At 40.9% G+C, this 18,024-nt stretch overlaps 1 protein-coding gene across 1 annotated transcript in view; it reads left to right on the top strand.

The window, feature by feature from the left end:
• The window catches only part of hecw1a (HECT, C2 and WW domain containing E3 ubiquitin protein ligase 1a), a 193,327-nt gene that overhangs the window by 91,530 nt on the left and 83,773 nt on the right, over window positions 1–18,024 (top strand). The window contains 6 exon segments of the mRNA XM_079661830.1: window positions 2,065–2,077; window positions 2,468–2,610; window positions 5,162–5,262; window positions 5,599–6,575; window positions 6,872–7,427; window positions 16,274–16,372. Of these exon segments, the coding sequence (XP_079517956.1) occupies window positions 2,065–2,077; window positions 2,468–2,610; window positions 5,162–5,262; window positions 5,599–6,575; window positions 6,872–7,427; window positions 16,274–16,372 (1,889 nt within the window).

Below are 18,024 nucleotides of genomic sequence, written 5' to 3'. Positions count from 1 at the left end.
TACCCAAATCTCTAAAAAAGGTGCTGCAACGGATCTGATACAGACCGATCCAGATTTGAACACTGTCCTAACGTCAAGACATCGCCGGCCATTGCTGCTCGAAAGCGCTGGAGACGCTGTAGTACATATGACAGGCCTGTAAGTGTAATGTGCAGCAACGCAGTCATTATAGGCAAAAGAACACCGACAGTCTGATCAGGAGCCCGACGCGAAGTGGAGGGAATCTAGATCGGCATGAAGGTGTTATTTGACCGCGTCACTGCACATCATCCTGCTTATTACATGGCCACATTACATTGTAGTACTACTGCCTTATTAGGCCCATATTGAGCAGAGCATATTAAGACCATGCAATAAATAGGCACTAATTAGAGGGTTATTCAGAAAAACTCTCAACTAATGGCCTATTACTTGTAGAATATGGTCATGTAGAATAAGGAATTAATAAGTGTTTTATAATGACTAATAAAGAGCCAATATACTGCTAATATGCATGTTAATGAACAACTAATTGATAGTTAATTTGTGTACTCTTATGGCAATTATGTTATTAAAACGTAATACAGTGTAATCTTAATTAAATGTAACTGCTGTATCCTGGGAATGGCATATAAGGTATGTGTGATAACAGATGTGTTTGGAAGGGGGTTTTATGACACTATAGGAAGATAGGATGAGTGGAACAAATTTGCTATAGGGGTTATCTGTATATCCCATTGTTCTTTGTAGGGTGTGAGTTGTTGCATACAGTACTGTGCCATGGGCTGACCACCTGGCCTCACATGATGTTGATTGAAATGTAAATAAGTTTTGATGTCCTCCTATAAGAAGAGTCTGTTTCACACAGAACAGGACACACTCAGAACGAGTCGTCATGCTTGCAAGCATTAAAACAAAGATCTCAAAATACTTTATATCGATATTGTATTTCTTTGCATATTTGCCTAACTCATAATTTTCTCTAGACAGCAGCTGATTTGAAGTTGCTACGACAATACCTTAATTTAAAGTATTACCATATATATATATATATATATATATATATATATATATATATAAAAATATATATTTTAATTTGTATTTTTCTGGATTGTGAGACATAGCATTTTGATGTCCCTGTCTGTATCTCACACAGAAGATTGACAATAAAGTTGACTTTGACTTCACTTTGAGAGCAACAGAGGAGGGATCCCTCACGCAGGACGAACAGACGTGCAAAATATGTTGTGTGTAAATTAAAAAGATAATACATTTACAGCATAGGTAGTCCAAATGTTTGAAAAAGCAAGTGTATAAATTGAAAAAAATATGAATCCAGGTGGAGTTCAACAATCCTGTGGGTGCCATCAAAGAAGTAGTAAAATAAAAAGCAATCACAATCATAACTTACATATTGTTCAACATTAACTGTAAAATCATCATATTGATCCACATCCATCTCTGCCCGTCACTGTTTGCTACAGTTTAAAGTTGTGCACAGGGCTCTTAATGTATGTCTAAAGCTAAATTGTCCCGGATCTACCCAGATGTACGTCCCTACTGTGAAAGGTGTAAAATAAATGAAGCCACCCTGGCACACATGTTTTGGACATGTCCTAGCTTAGAGAAATATTGGAAGGACATTTTCAATACTTTGTCTTTTATCCTTGATCGAAAGCTGGACCCTAACCCTCTAGTTGCACTCTTTGGCACCACTGGAAAGGATGATACATGCCTGACTCCAACCAAGGCTCGCACACTGTCCTTTGCCTCCCTGCTGGCCAGGCGAGTGATACTACTTAGGTGGAAAGATGCTGTCCCGCCTACCAACGCTCAGTGGCTAAATGACCTAATGTCAAGCCTTACACTTGAAAAGTTCCGCTACTCAGTCTGTGGCTCAAGTACTAAGTTCAATAAGGTATGGGGACCATTCCTAAAACACTTTAAGAAGCTTAAGTCATGATGATGATGGTGTACTATTTCTGACTTTACTTTCTATTAGTATTATTATTATCATTTGTATTATTATGTTAAAAGAGTGTTTGTGTTTTATTTGTGTTTCCTTTACTCTGTCTATTGTCCTAGACTTCCAGCTACTGTCACTCTTGTTTTTAGTTTTGTACTCCAGAGATGTCATATCCTTGCACATATTGTTCAGGTCTGTTTGGGACTGGGGAAGGGGAAGGGGTACATGTGTAAATGTGTAAATGTGTAATGTGTAATTTTTTCTTCAAAAAAATCTAATAAAAATATTTCTGTGGTGAAAAAAGAATCATATTGGGAGAAAAACACAACAGGGTCCATTTATACAAAATATATGCATTATTGCAAATACGTTTGGGGCATAATTTTCTCTATTGACTGCTTTGAGTGTACTGGCCAACCGATGTGATTTTCTAACTGTAGTGCAAAGAAAAATATCATACTAATCCAATGACCCTGATTGGTCATATCTTTATGACTCCACCCTCTCTTTCTGTTTCTTCAGCGGTTCAACTTTGTGTCTCTGCCCACTGATGTACTGGAGATCGAAGTGAAGGATAAATTTGCCAAGAGTCGGCCAATCATCAAGCGTTTTCTTGGAAAGCTCTCTGTCCCTGTCCAGAGGCTGCTGGAAAAACATGCCATTGGGTAAAACACTCACACACCATATACAGTTATGCAATTAATACTGTATGTACGTGTGGCAGGACTTTGCTTTTCATCAGTCTAAATATTACTCTAGTGTTGATGAATAGAACAAATATATAACTAATACAGTTTTTTTAAATGTTAAAAACTGTATTTGTATTTACTGTATTGTTATTTGACTTACATACTCAAGCAGGCCCGGTTCTACGGGGGTGCGTAAGGGTGCATTGCACCCTCAGTTGAGTCGTTATGCACCCTCATTTGAAAAATGAAAAGTGAAAAAAATAAAAATAATAATAGTAGTAATAACAATAATAATAATAATTTAGTTGAAATTCAAAAAATTGTAATTGTGGTTAAATAACATTATGTGCTGCATTTATTTGGTCAATTTAAACGGTAAGTAACGTTATTATGTCAGGTGCGCGTGACCTGTGCCGCTGCGCGTTCGTTATCTGCAAGGTGCTTCCACAGCTGTCAGTGATGGACATCAGAAAATGGTTAAAACGACCAGCCCTTATCGCCAGCAGTAACACTGCATCTACTGCAGGTAATAACAGTTCAGATCATGGGGACATTACGTTACCCGCGGCCACTGTCGTGGACACTAACGCCCGACTCGCCGGCTTTGCCCGCCTCGCCCACGGAAGGCAAAGCACCCGCAGCCGTCTTCGTTGCCCCAAACACCGCCACCCCTCGGCGGCCCGCAAGTGCCAGAGGACCTCGGCAAAAAAGGCGCTCATTTTGCAGCTTATGGTTTCAAAACAGAGATTGGCTGGAATATTCCTGTAAAAAAGATGTCATCTTCTGCTATGCATGTAGACATTTCAGTTCAAGTACGTCAGATGCCTTCACCACAACTGGCTACAACAACTGGCGCCATGCTCTTATAGGCTACGTGATAAGGGACTGGGAAGGCATGAATCAAGCAAAGAGCACCAGATTGATGCTTTTAACTTCAATATTTAAAAGAAATTCTTCCCGGGGGAGCATGCCCCCGGACCACCCTAGAGGATGTGAGGACCGTCCTGGAGGAGGTGAGGACCCCCCTAGAGGGTCTTAGGTCCACTCCCCACTTATAAAAATAGCACTTTACCACTGCACCCTCTCTAATCTCAGATGCACCCTGAGTCATTTTGTTCTGGAACTGGGCCTGTACTCAAGTAAAGTACAAGTACCTCAATTTCATTACTTAACTACAGGTCCTGAGTAAATATACTTAGTTACCTTCCCTCATTGTATAAAACAATAAAAAAATGTCAAGTGGCGGCAGTGACAGTGTTTGTAATATAATTACTACTAGCCTACTATCACAAATAGATTTTTTTCCAAAATGTTATGCAATGATAAATTGTACCTCTCTTAAGGGGATCAGGGCTATAATTATTGTGAATGCTGTGTAACAGCATTTAACATGTAACTCAATGGGAGGAACCTTCAAATCCTCTTTTACCTACACCATGCGCCAAATGCTACTCCTTCCACATACTTTCAGCTAGAGACTTCATTCCAACTTTAAAACGGTCACAAGACCTTCAGCTGTAACAATTATTCTTCAGATTTTACACTTATTGAGATATTTAACTTAGTTTGGAGCTTGGTAAAGAGGCCTTTTTCAGATTTTAACATTAGTATGTATTGCATAGCTCGTTGAGGCTTAGAGTGCGTGATGTCACAGCTAGTGGACGAGAGCTTGAAATTCGCCTTCATTTTTATTTATTTTTTACAACATTGTGAATTTGAGTTTTCTTGACGGGTCTTATTTTGATTCAATGGAGTGGTGACGTGCTCTATAAAATAAGGAGGCCTGGAGTTCCTTCCCCTGTGAGTGAGAAGCTGGTGAATAGTCAAGGTTTTATGTCCCTTAAAAAGCAAAAAGTAACAAACACCCGAACATTTTCTAAAATTGTCTTTCATAAGCAAAATATTGCTCAAGTGATGATCATACTTTCATACTTTTCAATTGTGGAGAAAGTCCTTCTTTTAAATAATTAAAGGCTATACAATATTTAATTACAATTATCCATTAATTCTTGTGTTCATGGCTTTATGAATGCAGCTAAGATTACGCTTACTTTTTAGTTACTTTATACACTGCTGAACCCATACCCATTTGATTTGATTCATTATCAATAGCACAGTGTAAAAATGACATTCACAAATGACTAAAGACATAATTATATTCAAGAGTAAAATTGTATGTTGTAACAATGTTTTTCTCCGCTGAAAATAATGGATTCAAAATATGTAATTAAATGCTATTCGACAAACACAACTGATGCGTTGCAAACATGACTGAAGTAACAACTACTGTTAGTCCAGGGAAAATACTGTGTGAGAACCAAGGCCTAAAAAAAATTAGGATTAGTTATGCTTCCAGCTGTCAACTGACCGCCAGCTGGCAAGTGCTGGGATATTTACATTAGTTAGCTACATCTGTAGCTATGTATTTTTTAACAAAATCTGTTATTTTTTCCTTTCTCTTCTAGCAATCTTACATTAATCCTGCATATCTCTTTTTCTCTGTTCTTTTCTGTTATATTTATTGCAGGGATCGAGTAGTGAGTTATTCGCTGGGTCGCAGGTTGCCAACAGACCATGTCTGCGGCCAGCTGCAGTTCCGCTTTGAGTTGACTTCTTCTATTCACCCAGGTACATAAGTCATAATGCCATGTCGCAGTGAAAAATGATAAATTCTGCTCCGCTTGAGTGTTCAGCTTTCAAGTCAACTGTCTTTCTCTTGCAAAGTCACACTTCTCTCTTTAGTGAATCTTCAGTTTGTGTTTGGTTGATGCTATTCTTGTGGAATGTAGGAGTATCAAAAGCTATTTAAAGGTCTCAAGAGTGTAAATCGGCCTTCTAAACTCACAAAACTTTAATTTGCACCACTTGCAAAAGAAGAACTGAATTTAGTCAAGACCCAGACTTGTTTACGGTAGAAATGTCCAAAAAAATGCTCAACACAACCAACATCTCAATTTTCCTTAGATGATGAGGAGATCTCTCTGGTCATAGAGTCAGCCTGTCCTCAGGGAGGAAATACACCAAATGACAACCATGCTGCTGATGCTCCTGATGATGACACATTAAGTGTGGGACCTGACATGCCTGATCTTCCCCTGGATGCCCCTCCTGACTCTGAAATGACGGTGGTAACAGCATTCACAGCGGAAGCCTCCACACCTGAGGAGGTCCGTGCTGAGGATGAGGAGGCTGAGTCAACGCCAGAAGAGCAAGAAACTGTGGATGAAGAGAGCACAGTGAGGGAGGAGCCCCTGTCTACAGAGCCACAAGTGGAGAAGGAGCAGGGGGAACTGGCTGAACAGCAAGAAGGGAACAGTGGAGAGGATGGAGAAAGGGAGGAGAGGCAACAAGAAGAAGAAGAGGGGGAGCAGAGAGAAGCGTTTGCACCACAAGCTCAGGAGGATACGACTGGAGAAGAAAATTATGTTGGGGAGGAAATACAGCCAAAGCCAGACTCTGAAAATACTGTTGAAATATCAACAAACAATGGGGCTGTCATTATTGAGGACCCCATGGAGGGAAGCATCACTTCCCAAAAGGCCGATGTAGAACAAAGGGCTGCTCAAGAGGTGACAGAGGGCGGAGAAATAAGCTGCCTCCCCTGCACCTGTGAATCCCTCTTCTCAAACTATAACTCTAACGCTCCTTTGCGCCGCAAAAATCGCCCCTGCTCCCTTCCAGTGTCAGAGTTGGAGACGGTGATCGCATCGGCCTGCGGAGAGCCGGAGACACCCAGATCTCACTACATTCGGATCCACCACCTCCTCCACAGTCTCCCCTCGGCCCAACACAGAGCTCCCAGCCAGGAGGAGGAGGAGGTCAGGGAGGGAGAGAATACAAGCACCACTCAAGACACCACTTCCACAAAACTTAAAACCTCCAAAGAGGAGGAGGGGCTGGAGGATGAGGAAGAGGATGATACAACCCTGTCTCCCTCTCAGGTATGGCCAGTGATGGAGTTATGGTAGAATTCCATTAGTTATTCCATAGTAACAAGCATGTACGTTTTAGTAAAAGTAGTGGTCAAAATACTTAATTGAGTGTGATGTAGGGCCCAAGAAAAACTACTTACATAATGTACTAGCTCACTTCACACTCCTATATTCCTATTTATTTCAAATGACCTTTAAGAAAAGAACAACAAATACTGCAACGGAAATAGCAGTATGATTGACATATAGGTCTCCCTTTAGGCTTTTGGTTTTGACAATTAATTGTCTAAATATTCCTGATCCAGGTCCCAGAGTGTCCCGGCACCTGCTGTCGTCGCTCCTTACCACGCAGCCTCTCCATTGAACGCCTTTCTGAGCTAAACCAGCTCCTGGAAGGTGATGGAGGAAGAGGAGGTCATACAACAGTGGAGAGAGAAGAGGGGGATTCCAGTCATGGAGGAGGAAGAATAGTTGGCGGTAGCACCCACAGACATCAGGGTGAGAACGACTGTGAATTCTGCGACACATCCTGCTACAGTACCTCCTGCTACAGCACTTCCTGTTACAGCACATCATGTTACAGCAACTCTGGCTATGAGGGTAGGAGCCATTTTTGTAGCCATACCCGCCTATCTTCAGTGGACAGCAACAGACTCTCTGGTAGTACGGTGTTCTCCTCCCAGGATGAAGATGAAGATGAGGAAAGTGCCTTTGAGTCAGTACCTGATAGCAGCCTCTTGCCAGATGGCCAAATGGTGAGCGGGGCAGGAGGAGAGAGGAGGACAGAGAGGTTGAGGGAGGCCAGGAGAGGACAGCAGGCAGAGCCAGATGTGCCTGGGCCCAGCGCTATAAACAACATTGGTGAGATAAACATTTTTTTTCTTATTGTTTGTTTGCAACTGCAATGTAATGAGTCCAGCCGTAATTAGTTATTGAAAATCAAATAAAGTGAGCACACACTGCAAAACTACGTTACTGCTGACTTCCCACTCAATGCAAACACATGTTAAACACAAGCTTCTCACTCAGTGTTTACGCTACTTAAATAAACATATTTTAAATACATTAAAAAAACATAATGAAATCAGTGTAGTGTAAATGCATATGATCACAATGAGAATATCCAATTACTTTAATATACAGCTTTTTTTATTTATGTGCCCTAGATCAGGGGTTCCCAACCCCCCGTCCGCGGACCGGTACCGGGCCGCATATTATTTCATCCAAAACATACAAAATAAATCAAAATTGGTTAGCATAAGGTCTCAGCCTCTCGTGCGCAGAGAAAGTTACCGGTGCGCCAATAGGAAGTGGAGCACACAGGAGACAACCGTTTCATCGCAGACTGTTATGTTTATGTGGGGATATGGCAGTGCATACATTATTTGAGATATATTTCAAACTCAGAGTTCATTTTAAGGACATTGCGGCCAGGGGTGGAGAGCTATTTTTTTATTTGTAAAACCTCCTTCACTTCATGAAATGCCTGCAGCATCAGGAGGCAGCCTCTGAGGAGTGCAGCACCAGCGCGTATACACCGCCTTCACTGTGTTCCCCACTGCAAGCTGCTACGTTTCAACCACACACACCTCTACACACACACACACCTCTACACACACACACACACACACACACACACACACACACACACACACACACACACACACACACACACACACACACACACACACACACACACACACACACACACACACACACACACACACACACACACACACACACACACACACACACACACACACACACACACACACACACATCGAACGGCCCGATTATTCCCCCTATTACTCGTTGTATGAAGGAAACGTCCGGACACAAAGGCGCATGATGTGTGTGTGTGTATGCGCTCTGCTCAGCTCCGCTGTGTGTGTGTGTATGTTCGGTGTGTTTGTGTATGTCCAACAACGGCATTTGTTTTCAAATGACCAGGAACAGTAATTTACACACATCTGGCCAACTCCATAGGTATGTGGGTGTTCCCAAAATAAATTAGTTTAATCTTAATCTCTTAGTATGTAGTGCTAAATGCTGTCGTAGTGCACCGGAACGAACGCTCGGGTATGACGTTATTATGGCCCAGGGGTCTCACTGACATTTCAGTTATATCAATATGTGTACAGTGGTCATAATTTGTTTTAATCGTATCCTGGTTTTCAAACTTTATTAATATTTTTGGATTCATAGTGTTCTATTATTTGTTCAGGCTGTTACATACAATTAGCCACTTTTGCCACCTATATTAGGCTATATTATATTATATATTATATTAATATTTGTAAAGCGGTCCTAATTTTTTGTTTTAATTGTATCCTGGTTGTTAATATGTTTTGGATGCATATTGGTATTTCTTCAGGCTTCAAATCAGTTAAAATTGACAACTGGTCCACAATTATTTTTGAATGTATCTGCCGGTCCTTGGCACAATAAAGGTTGGGAGCCCCTGCCCTGGATAACATTCAAAATGTTTAGTTAATTTAAACAAGGTCTTTACAAACTGTAACAAATGTTTTACTTTCATCTTATAATTAAGTAACTCCGATTAGAACATGTATCATGGAATTCACTGTGACATGAGGGGGGATCACCCCTTATGCACGTTAATGTCAGTAATTATTGGGGACCTATAATCAAACGTTTTTGAGTTTTTCCTTAGTTTTTGTGCATAGAAATGACACTTAATAAACAAGACAGACTTTACGTACTATCAGCAAAACAAACAAAACAGAAAAAGAAAGAAAGAAGAAAAGAAAATAGAAACACAGCCCAAATAATATTGTCTTCATTCTCTCAATCATGTTGTAGACCAGGGGTGGGGAACCTTTTTCCTCTCAAGGGCCATTTCAATTTTTTCAACATCCTCCGAGGGCCGTACAAATGATTGACCTCTGCTTAAAAAAACTAAAATCAAAGCCCATTAATTTCGCCTTTCTTTCATGCCGTGCAAAGAAAAAGCAACCTCTTCATCCAGATATCTTACCATGACTCGTGCATGCATGCACGTGCACGGTGTGGCATGACCACCAAAACAGAAAGTATGTGTGCAAATGTCTTTAGTTTCCTATCCATGTGGACATGATTTAAGTGTGGGGGGGGGGGGACCTAACCTCCTCTAGGGGGGTCCTCACCTCCTCCAGGTGGGTCTGTGGGGCATGCTCCCCCTGGAAGATTTTTTTTTAAATGTTGAAGTTGTAAGCATCAATCTGGTGCACTTTGAGAGCAACATTAGGAGATCTGTTGACATCTCTCAACATCTATATGAAACAGGAAAAACAGGCACTCGCTTGTTTAATTTTTTTGCGGTCTAGATTTCTTACATTTTTTTCTTTTTTACGTGTGTTTATAAATTACTTCGAGGGCCGTACCAAATGGTCTCGCGGGCCGTATACGGCCCGGGGGCCGGAGGTTCCCCACCCCTGTTGTAGACCATTATGCTCCAGGAAGTCGTAAATGGTTTTCCAGATTTCCCAAAACCTATCCAGTTTGTTTTTGAGGAAAAAACGTATCGTTTCAAGAGCAAGGTAGAAAGTCATCCCTTTCAGCCATTGAGAAAGTCCACAGGTTGATGGTTCTTTCCATGTGCGAGCTATGCACCGTTTATAGAGTTTTTCACATTTAATATTGAACAAATTCTTTGTGCGAAAAGAGCTAACAATTAGGTAATGATATCAAATGATTTTTAAGCCATTTTATCTTGATTTAATTTACACTTTACTTTTGGATTGCTAGTATAATTTGTACAGATTTACATTTAAAAAAAATTCAAATAAAATCAACATATTCAATATAAGAAATAAATGATAAGCTAACCAAACCTAACCTAATGTCCACAAATAAGTTGTAAAGTATTACTTAGTGATGGATGGCAGCCTTACTCTATGTACTATGGTACGTCCCTATGTGACGTTATGCGCGTGAAGTGCTGAGTGTTGCCAACTTTGCAGTTTTCTCCCTAAATCTGGCCACTTTCCGAATCCTCTACGTGACGTTTTTTGTTAAAAGTGACTAGCAACAAATCTAGCGTCTTTTTGTGGTGTTATTGGACACTTTTCTGCTGGAGACTCACGAGAAAGCAGGTATTGTTCTGCAGTCACTGTCCCCAACCAGCAGCGGGTGCTGCCGGGAGCCTCTCCACAATCCCAAAGCACTGGTGGTCATCTCACAGTAGCCTCGCGCAGCAGTCCCAGCTGCAGACGCAGCAGAGTAGACCAGGGGTGGGGAACCTTTTTCCTCTCAAGGGCCATTTCAATTTTTTCAACATCCTCCGAGGGCCGTGCAAATGATTGACTTCTGCTTAAAAATACTAAAATCACAGCCCATTCATTTTGCCTTTCTTTCATGCTCATATCTTACCATGACTCGCGTATGCATGCATGCGCACCGTTGTGGCATGACCACCAAAACAGAAAGATATGGACACAAGATGTGTGCAAAGGTATTTAGTTTCCTATCCATGTGGACATGATTTAAGTGTGGGGGGGGGACCTAACCTCCTCTAGGGGGGTCCGGGGGCATGCCCCCCCGGGAAGATTTTTTTTTAAATGTTGAAGTTAAAAGCATCTGGTGCACTTTGAGAGCAAAATTAAGAGATCGATGGAAACATCTCAACATCCATATGAAACGGAACTGTAAGCAGATTTATTTTTCTTTATGGATATTTTACAAATCACTCTCCTTTTAAACTGTATTCTTGTTTATTAATAACAACTTTTTTTTACTGTCATATAGAATTGTATACCTGTTTACTTTATTCTCTTGTTTTTTTATAACTATAATGATCATATAAAGATGTGCCTTTACCTCACTGGTTGTAGAAAAAGCTTCTTATATTTGTTAGCATAGCTAGCTAATGGGCTTACAACTAAGACACAGCCACGCAAAAACTGCAGCATGTGTATGGCTCCTTATGGGTACTGCAATTTCTGAATTGCTGGAGCGGCGTTCTGGTGCTCTCCGGCAGAACTACACCCCTGTCAGACGAGACATATACCACGTGATGACCAAGCCCCCAGGAAGTGCGCCGGACTCAGATGAAAATATTCGTGGTGGCCAAACGGCGGTACTACACTTCCGTTTGGTTGCCAGGCCCGGAAACACTTTTTCCCATTGAGTTACATCGGGAAAGAGTGGTCTGTAAATCGTTGGATAATTTTGTTTATACTAAATAAACTACCCGTGTTGTGTTCAAGGCCCTTATTAAAAACATTCGTTCCTCAAGTTGTACAAAATTTGCTAATAACGTTATTCTGAGAGTTATTTCCCTCTGCATTATGAACGCGCATCTAACCCACGGGACCGCGCCGCCCGGCACGTTCATGTTACATGTTTTGCATGGTCCCGACCAATCAGAGCACACTGTGCTCTGATTGGTCGGGACCATGCAAAACAAAAAAACAAAAAAACAGGGAGGGTGGGGGCTGGAGCTATTGGAGCTACAACGAGCCGTTAAAGGCAGAAAGTGAAATTCAGTGAATAGACTTAGTTTGCAGAGATGCTGTTTGAGAAACCAATGTGAGTTGCGTTTATCTTTACCCATGGATGGATGCACAATAAGAACGGAACCATACCGTCTTACTGCCATCCCACGGAGCTGTAATAATGGATATATTGCACATGTTTGCTGTAATTCATTATTATACTACATGGGTTGTATGATTAAATCTTGTACCGTAAATGTTGTATTAAATAAAGTTAATATTACCGACGTTATTAACGTACCTGTAGCTTCGTATTGCACTAAGAAGCTTATTGCACTGTATGTATATGTGTGTATATATATATATATATATATATATATATATATATATATATATATATATATATATATACAGTGCAATAATTATTTAATGCGAAATGAAGCTCTGTTGCTTGGATATCCCTAGATCTTAGTTACAGCGTAATATAAGTACATAACGATTGATGTTTACATTAGCATAATTACTAGCTAGCCGCTAGCTGCTAACTGCCGCCTCGTTAATAATAAATCCATCATAATAACAAATCATTAACATGCTGTCATGAACGCGCGGTTCTGTTACGTGTACGCCATAGACTGTATATGGTGTATGCAAATTGACGTGCTTGATGTGAACGAGCATTTTGGTTAAAGTTGCGCATTCGCTATGAGCGCACATACGGGTACTTCTCAGGCATGCCGGTCAATCTGTGACGTTTCGCTTTCTCAAAAGTTGGGCCATTTTATCATCATGCGCCAATGAGCAACTCTCATAGGAATGAATGAGGCCCCGCCTCCCACGCTGTATCCAGTTCTTATTATACATCCATGGTGATGACACGTTAGGCTCGTGTTGTGTTCAAGGACCCTGATCTTGGCCAGGAAAAACAGGCACTCGCTTGTTTAATTTTTTTGCGGTCTAGATTTCTTTAATTTTTTTATTTTTTGCGTGTATTTATAAATTACCTCGAGGGCCATACCAAATGGGCCCAGGGGCCGGAGGTTCCCCACCCCTGGAGTAGACCAACACTCTCCGCGTCCAGACTGCACCGCTGATCCCGTCATGGCTTACGAGCAGGATGTAAATGTTTCTTCACTTTCACACAACAAGCAATGCATTTGACTTTCACAGTCTCAGTCACTTACTAACCTCGTCCACTGTGTGTGTGCCTCTCTGTTACATAAGCAAAACAAATTAATGTTATACTGTGACTTGTAGACTCCTTAATGGAGCATAAGGTTAGAAACTAAAACAAACTTGAAAAAAAAGGAAAAGGTCAACAAACAAAAAAAGTCACTCTGCCAGACTGTATAACCCACAAATGGCAATGCTGAGGGGTAGATAAAAAGTATTTTACAGGCAGCTGCTTTCAGGGGAAAAGTCCTAATCAGCACCAGCCGGCAGACAAACACAGAAAGAGAGCTTTCGAATATATCTGGGGGGGTGGAAGAGTGTGTTGGGACGCCACTGATGGTGATGAAAGCTGGTTCGAGGGGCCCCCACAGACGATGAGGATCAAAGCTGTCCGGTCCCACATGCTAAGTGCTAGCCAGAAAGCCGCGGCGTTTAAGTTCCGACTCTCCCGATGGCCAATCCGTACCTCCCCTGACTGCACGTCGCTGAAACACACCGCTGCAGTGCAGACTCTCTGCACCGAGGAGCAGCGGAGTACGGGCGATGCTGCTCCTCCAAGGAAGAGACACACGTTCACTAAGCAAAACAAACTATATCCGGTCACAGAGATCTGCTATTTTAAAGTAAAGTCAACACATATCGACCCTAAATATAGTCTTTATTAAGAACGATAGCCCGGCCCAATTTAACCCCTGGGTATTTGCGAGGGAGCTCCTATATGGCATTACCCTGCTGAAGCTTACCGAAGTTTAATATATTTCATAGTTTTGTCAATTGTTTTGTTTATTGGTCAAACACTGGTTTCTAATGGTTTCTGAGGAGTTTTACTGGAATGAAAGAGCACAAAGTGTGTCTACAGAAGCAAAAAAGCAGCATACTGCATTAGGTTGAAGTTCATGTGGAGAGGAGGCTTCAGTAGTCTGTCTGTTTTATCTCTTGCCTGGATCAAATACTACTTTCTAATGGTTTCTTTTTCTAATAAATCTTGCATTTGGTTTGTCACACAATTAATTGACAACCTGTTTAGTTATGCTATCTTACAATAAATACTGTGTATAGTAAATGTGAGGTAAAGTGTGTCACCAATGTAACCAGTTAGAACTCGAGGTCTTAAAATGTATTGAAAGGGTCTTAAAAAGTATCAAATTTGACTTCAGGATTCCTGCATATACCCTGTTTACGTACAAACCAAATATCAGCTGTGATATTTAACACTTTTTTTGTATCTTTTTTTTATCCCATTTGTTGATATAATAAATCAATAAAGGTTCACTACATAGGCTCTTATGCAGCCGGACTATCTATGTCTTTAGTCACATTCAGTGTCCACAATGCACCACCTTATTGGTTTACACCTCAGGAGTAATAGCCTACCAACACCACTGATTGCTGTAGTTGCAATAAACATCTCAATGGTATACACTAGAGCAGGGGTCACCAACCCCTTTTTAGGGTGAGGGCTACTTTCAAAAAATAAAACAAGTCGGGGGCTACTTTTACCCCTCTTTTTTGTTTTTTGCAGTGTATATATTTAGCACATTTGAACATTATTATATGCTTACCTTTAACCTTTGTGTGCCGTTTGGGTCTGTTGGACCCGTTTTCACTGTTTACTAAAAGAACATGTATTCAATTTAATTATTTTAACCTGCTTTATTTTGGGGGTGGACATCACATCCTCTAGAGGAGTCCGGGGGCATGCTCCCCCGGGAAGATTTTTTTTTTTAAATGTTGAAGTGAAATGCATCAATCTAGTGCACTTTGAGCACAACATGTATTTATGGATACAGCTCTCAACACTCATGAAAAGGAGCTGTAGGCCTATACTTTTCAATAACCCAAACATCTTTAGAATATGATCACAACCAATAACAAATCATTTAAACTTGTTTATTCTTATCTTATGTTACCTAGTTAGCATTATTTCTTTCTTTAAAAAAGCATATTTTACTAATCACTCCCCTTTTAAACTGTTTTTTTTTTTTTTTACTGTCCTATAGGACACATTGGAATGATTTCTTACTTTATCTATATTAAATAGATAAAGGTGTGCTCTCCCTAGCTCTCTCGCTCTCTCTCTCTCCCTCCCTTTCTCACTCTCCCTCCCTAGCTCTCTCGCTTGCTCTCTCTCTCTCTTTCTGTCTCGCTCGCTCACAGAGGCTATGTGCTCCTCCGTGGCGATGACGGCTTGCGTTAAAAAAAAAAAAAAACATATTTGTAAAGTGGGGGGATACAAACGGGTTTCGAAAAGAGCGGGGGACATGTCCCCCCTGTCCTCAGTGGAAATTATGCGTGTGTTTGCGTCAAGTGCAATAAATATATATGCAAGTTGCAACACAAAGAGTACAACTCTGCCCCTCATGTGTTGTAGGCTGGCTTGACAGGCTGTTCAATGGGGCTGATGTGTTGTGTAGATTCTGCCAGAAGGAAAATCAGCGGTGAGCTGCCGCTCCACATTGCTTTTCTTCCCGACTGTGGGGCTTGATTTGCTGGTCCCGCAAATCAAGCAAGAACGTGATTGTTCGATAGTCATTGTGGGGGTGGGGGGAGGAGAGGTGTTAGATAGATATAGAGTTGTAGTAAGTAGATAGAGTTCACTATGATTGAGGTTTCGTTTATGCACAGGGTAGATTCCTTTAATTACATTTCCTTTTTTGTTTTGTGTATTTTTTACATTTTGGTTTTGTTTGGCGAGCTATTTTTAGAACATTCCCCGCGGACGACTCACGTTGCCCCTGCGGGCGACTAAGTGCCACTGTGTTGGCTACCCCTGCACTACAGTGACAAAACACCCAGTCTTTTTGCTTGTACTGTTTTGTTTATCCTCATTTATAGAAATGCAGTGAAGTGAGGATACTGGAATTGTATTGGACATATATAACACAGACCGGCAAAAGTGTTACTGTCACTGTGTTAGTAGAGACACTCTTCTGTGGTCACACGGCCCACTACACACTCTCTTTTTGTCACTCTACCCCCCCTCCTTCCAGCCCCTATGCAAATATGTATTGGTCTCCTTGATTACTGAAAACCAGGTGGTATAGTGTATCCCCAGCATTTTTGTTATTTATGGTGTACTTTCTCTCTGATGTCATGTAGGCTCAGGCTCCTCCCCTCCTGTTGGCCATCTTCCAGTCCTGCGACCCAGCCATGACCTAAACCATTTTCCTGCTGCCGCTGACCAAGCCTTACCTCCAAGTAAGAACTAACACCTCATCGTCTTACTTTTGAGTCCCATCCCTACACCTTAGTTTGATGTCAGTGTGGCTGTGTGTTTCAATCATCTGCATGTTGCCATGTCAGTTTGATTTACAAACATATTCCATATTTTCTGTGTTTACCGTCACCATCTTATCCTCTCTCCTTGCACTCCTCTTCTATTTAAGTTTAGATGCATTGCTTTAAACTAGGTCTGGGTGATATGAAGAACAATTCCTAGATATTTTACCAAATAGCTTGATATTGATATTGTGACAATATTGAAGGGTTGATCAATGATGCTTTCACAAAGATATTAACACAATTTGTAGTCAGTAATGTGGATTTATTGACCAAGTGGGGAAAAGCAAATAATAAAAAAGCAACACGTCAGTTAAAATAAAAAAATCCTTATATACAACCAGGAAAAGACAATATCTAACAATATGATATAGAACATCTAATGGATATCTAGTCTCATAGCACGATATCGGTAGAATATCACTATATTGCCCAGCCCTACTTTGTGCTGCTCTGTTCTGCTTGGTCCATGCTTGTATCTGCTTTCAACTTTTCAAAAGGCTGAATTGCATGCTTATTTTCGCTGAATCAGAGCAGGAAGGTCAGCTACCGGATGGCCCAAACTCCACTTTTTTGTTGCATGATCATCCAACTCAAGTTCACTGATCAGTGTCCTGTTTCCTTAATGCAATATATTTTCAATACACATTTTGTGGGGAACAAATAAAGTTGGAGGGACTTATTTCGGTTTCTCAGAATCAGAATCAGTTGTATTACCAAGTGGGTTTACACATACAAGGAATTTGCTTTGGTATGTGTGGTGCATACAAAGACTCAGAAAGAAGAATACGTAGCAAAACACAATTAAATAAAAATAGGAGGACAGCAATTTAAAAAACCTATTTAAAAAGTATTATAACAAATGTGGAGAGCTGTGCTGCTCTTTAAAGAGGTAGTGTGGAGAAGAAATGTGCAAAATGTGCAGGATTTACATTTTAAAAAGAACAATATATTGTTTGCATTAAAGGTCTCCTATCATGCAAAATGCACTTTTTGATGTCTTTAATACATACATATGTGTCCCCTTGTGTTAGATCTGTAAGAGAAAAAGCATTTGAGCTCCATTCTATTTCAGAAATAATCCTTGATGTCGTTTTGAACATGATATGGCGTTTAATCATGGCAGCATTTAGCTGTGTATCTGGGTAGAATTCTCCTGCATGAGCAGCTACGGACCCAGAATCAGCACTTCTCTAACAGGGCTGAAATAGAGTAGTATGAGGCATGGCTAGAATGGGTGATCTGTTTGGTATTTTGAACAAAACACTTCATAGACATGTTTTTTATATTTTTTTATATTTTTGATACCTATAAATAGTATAATAGGAGACCTTTAATGTAATGCATAATGTTTTTCTGGGGTGGATCAAAGTCTGTGACAGTGGGGTTCCTGGGCCTTGTTAATGATGCCGGTAGCAGAGGGGGAATAAACTGTTCAGGTGGTGAAAGGTATTGGTCCTGATTGAGCGCAGCCTCTTGCCAGAGGGGAGCAGGGTCAACAAGTTGTGTCCAGGGTGGGTGGGGTTGGCCGCAATCTGCCATCTCTCCACGACCTGAACACTTTCAGGACC

Source organism: Notothenia rossii (assembly GCF_949606895.1).
Source record: "Notothenia rossii genome assembly, chromosome: 12".
Lineage (NCBI taxonomy): Eukaryota > Metazoa > Chordata > Actinopteri > Perciformes > Nototheniidae > Notothenia > Notothenia rossii.
The sequence above is the reverse complement of the archived record's forward strand: the minus strand, read 5'-3'. Positions and strand labels throughout refer to the sequence as shown.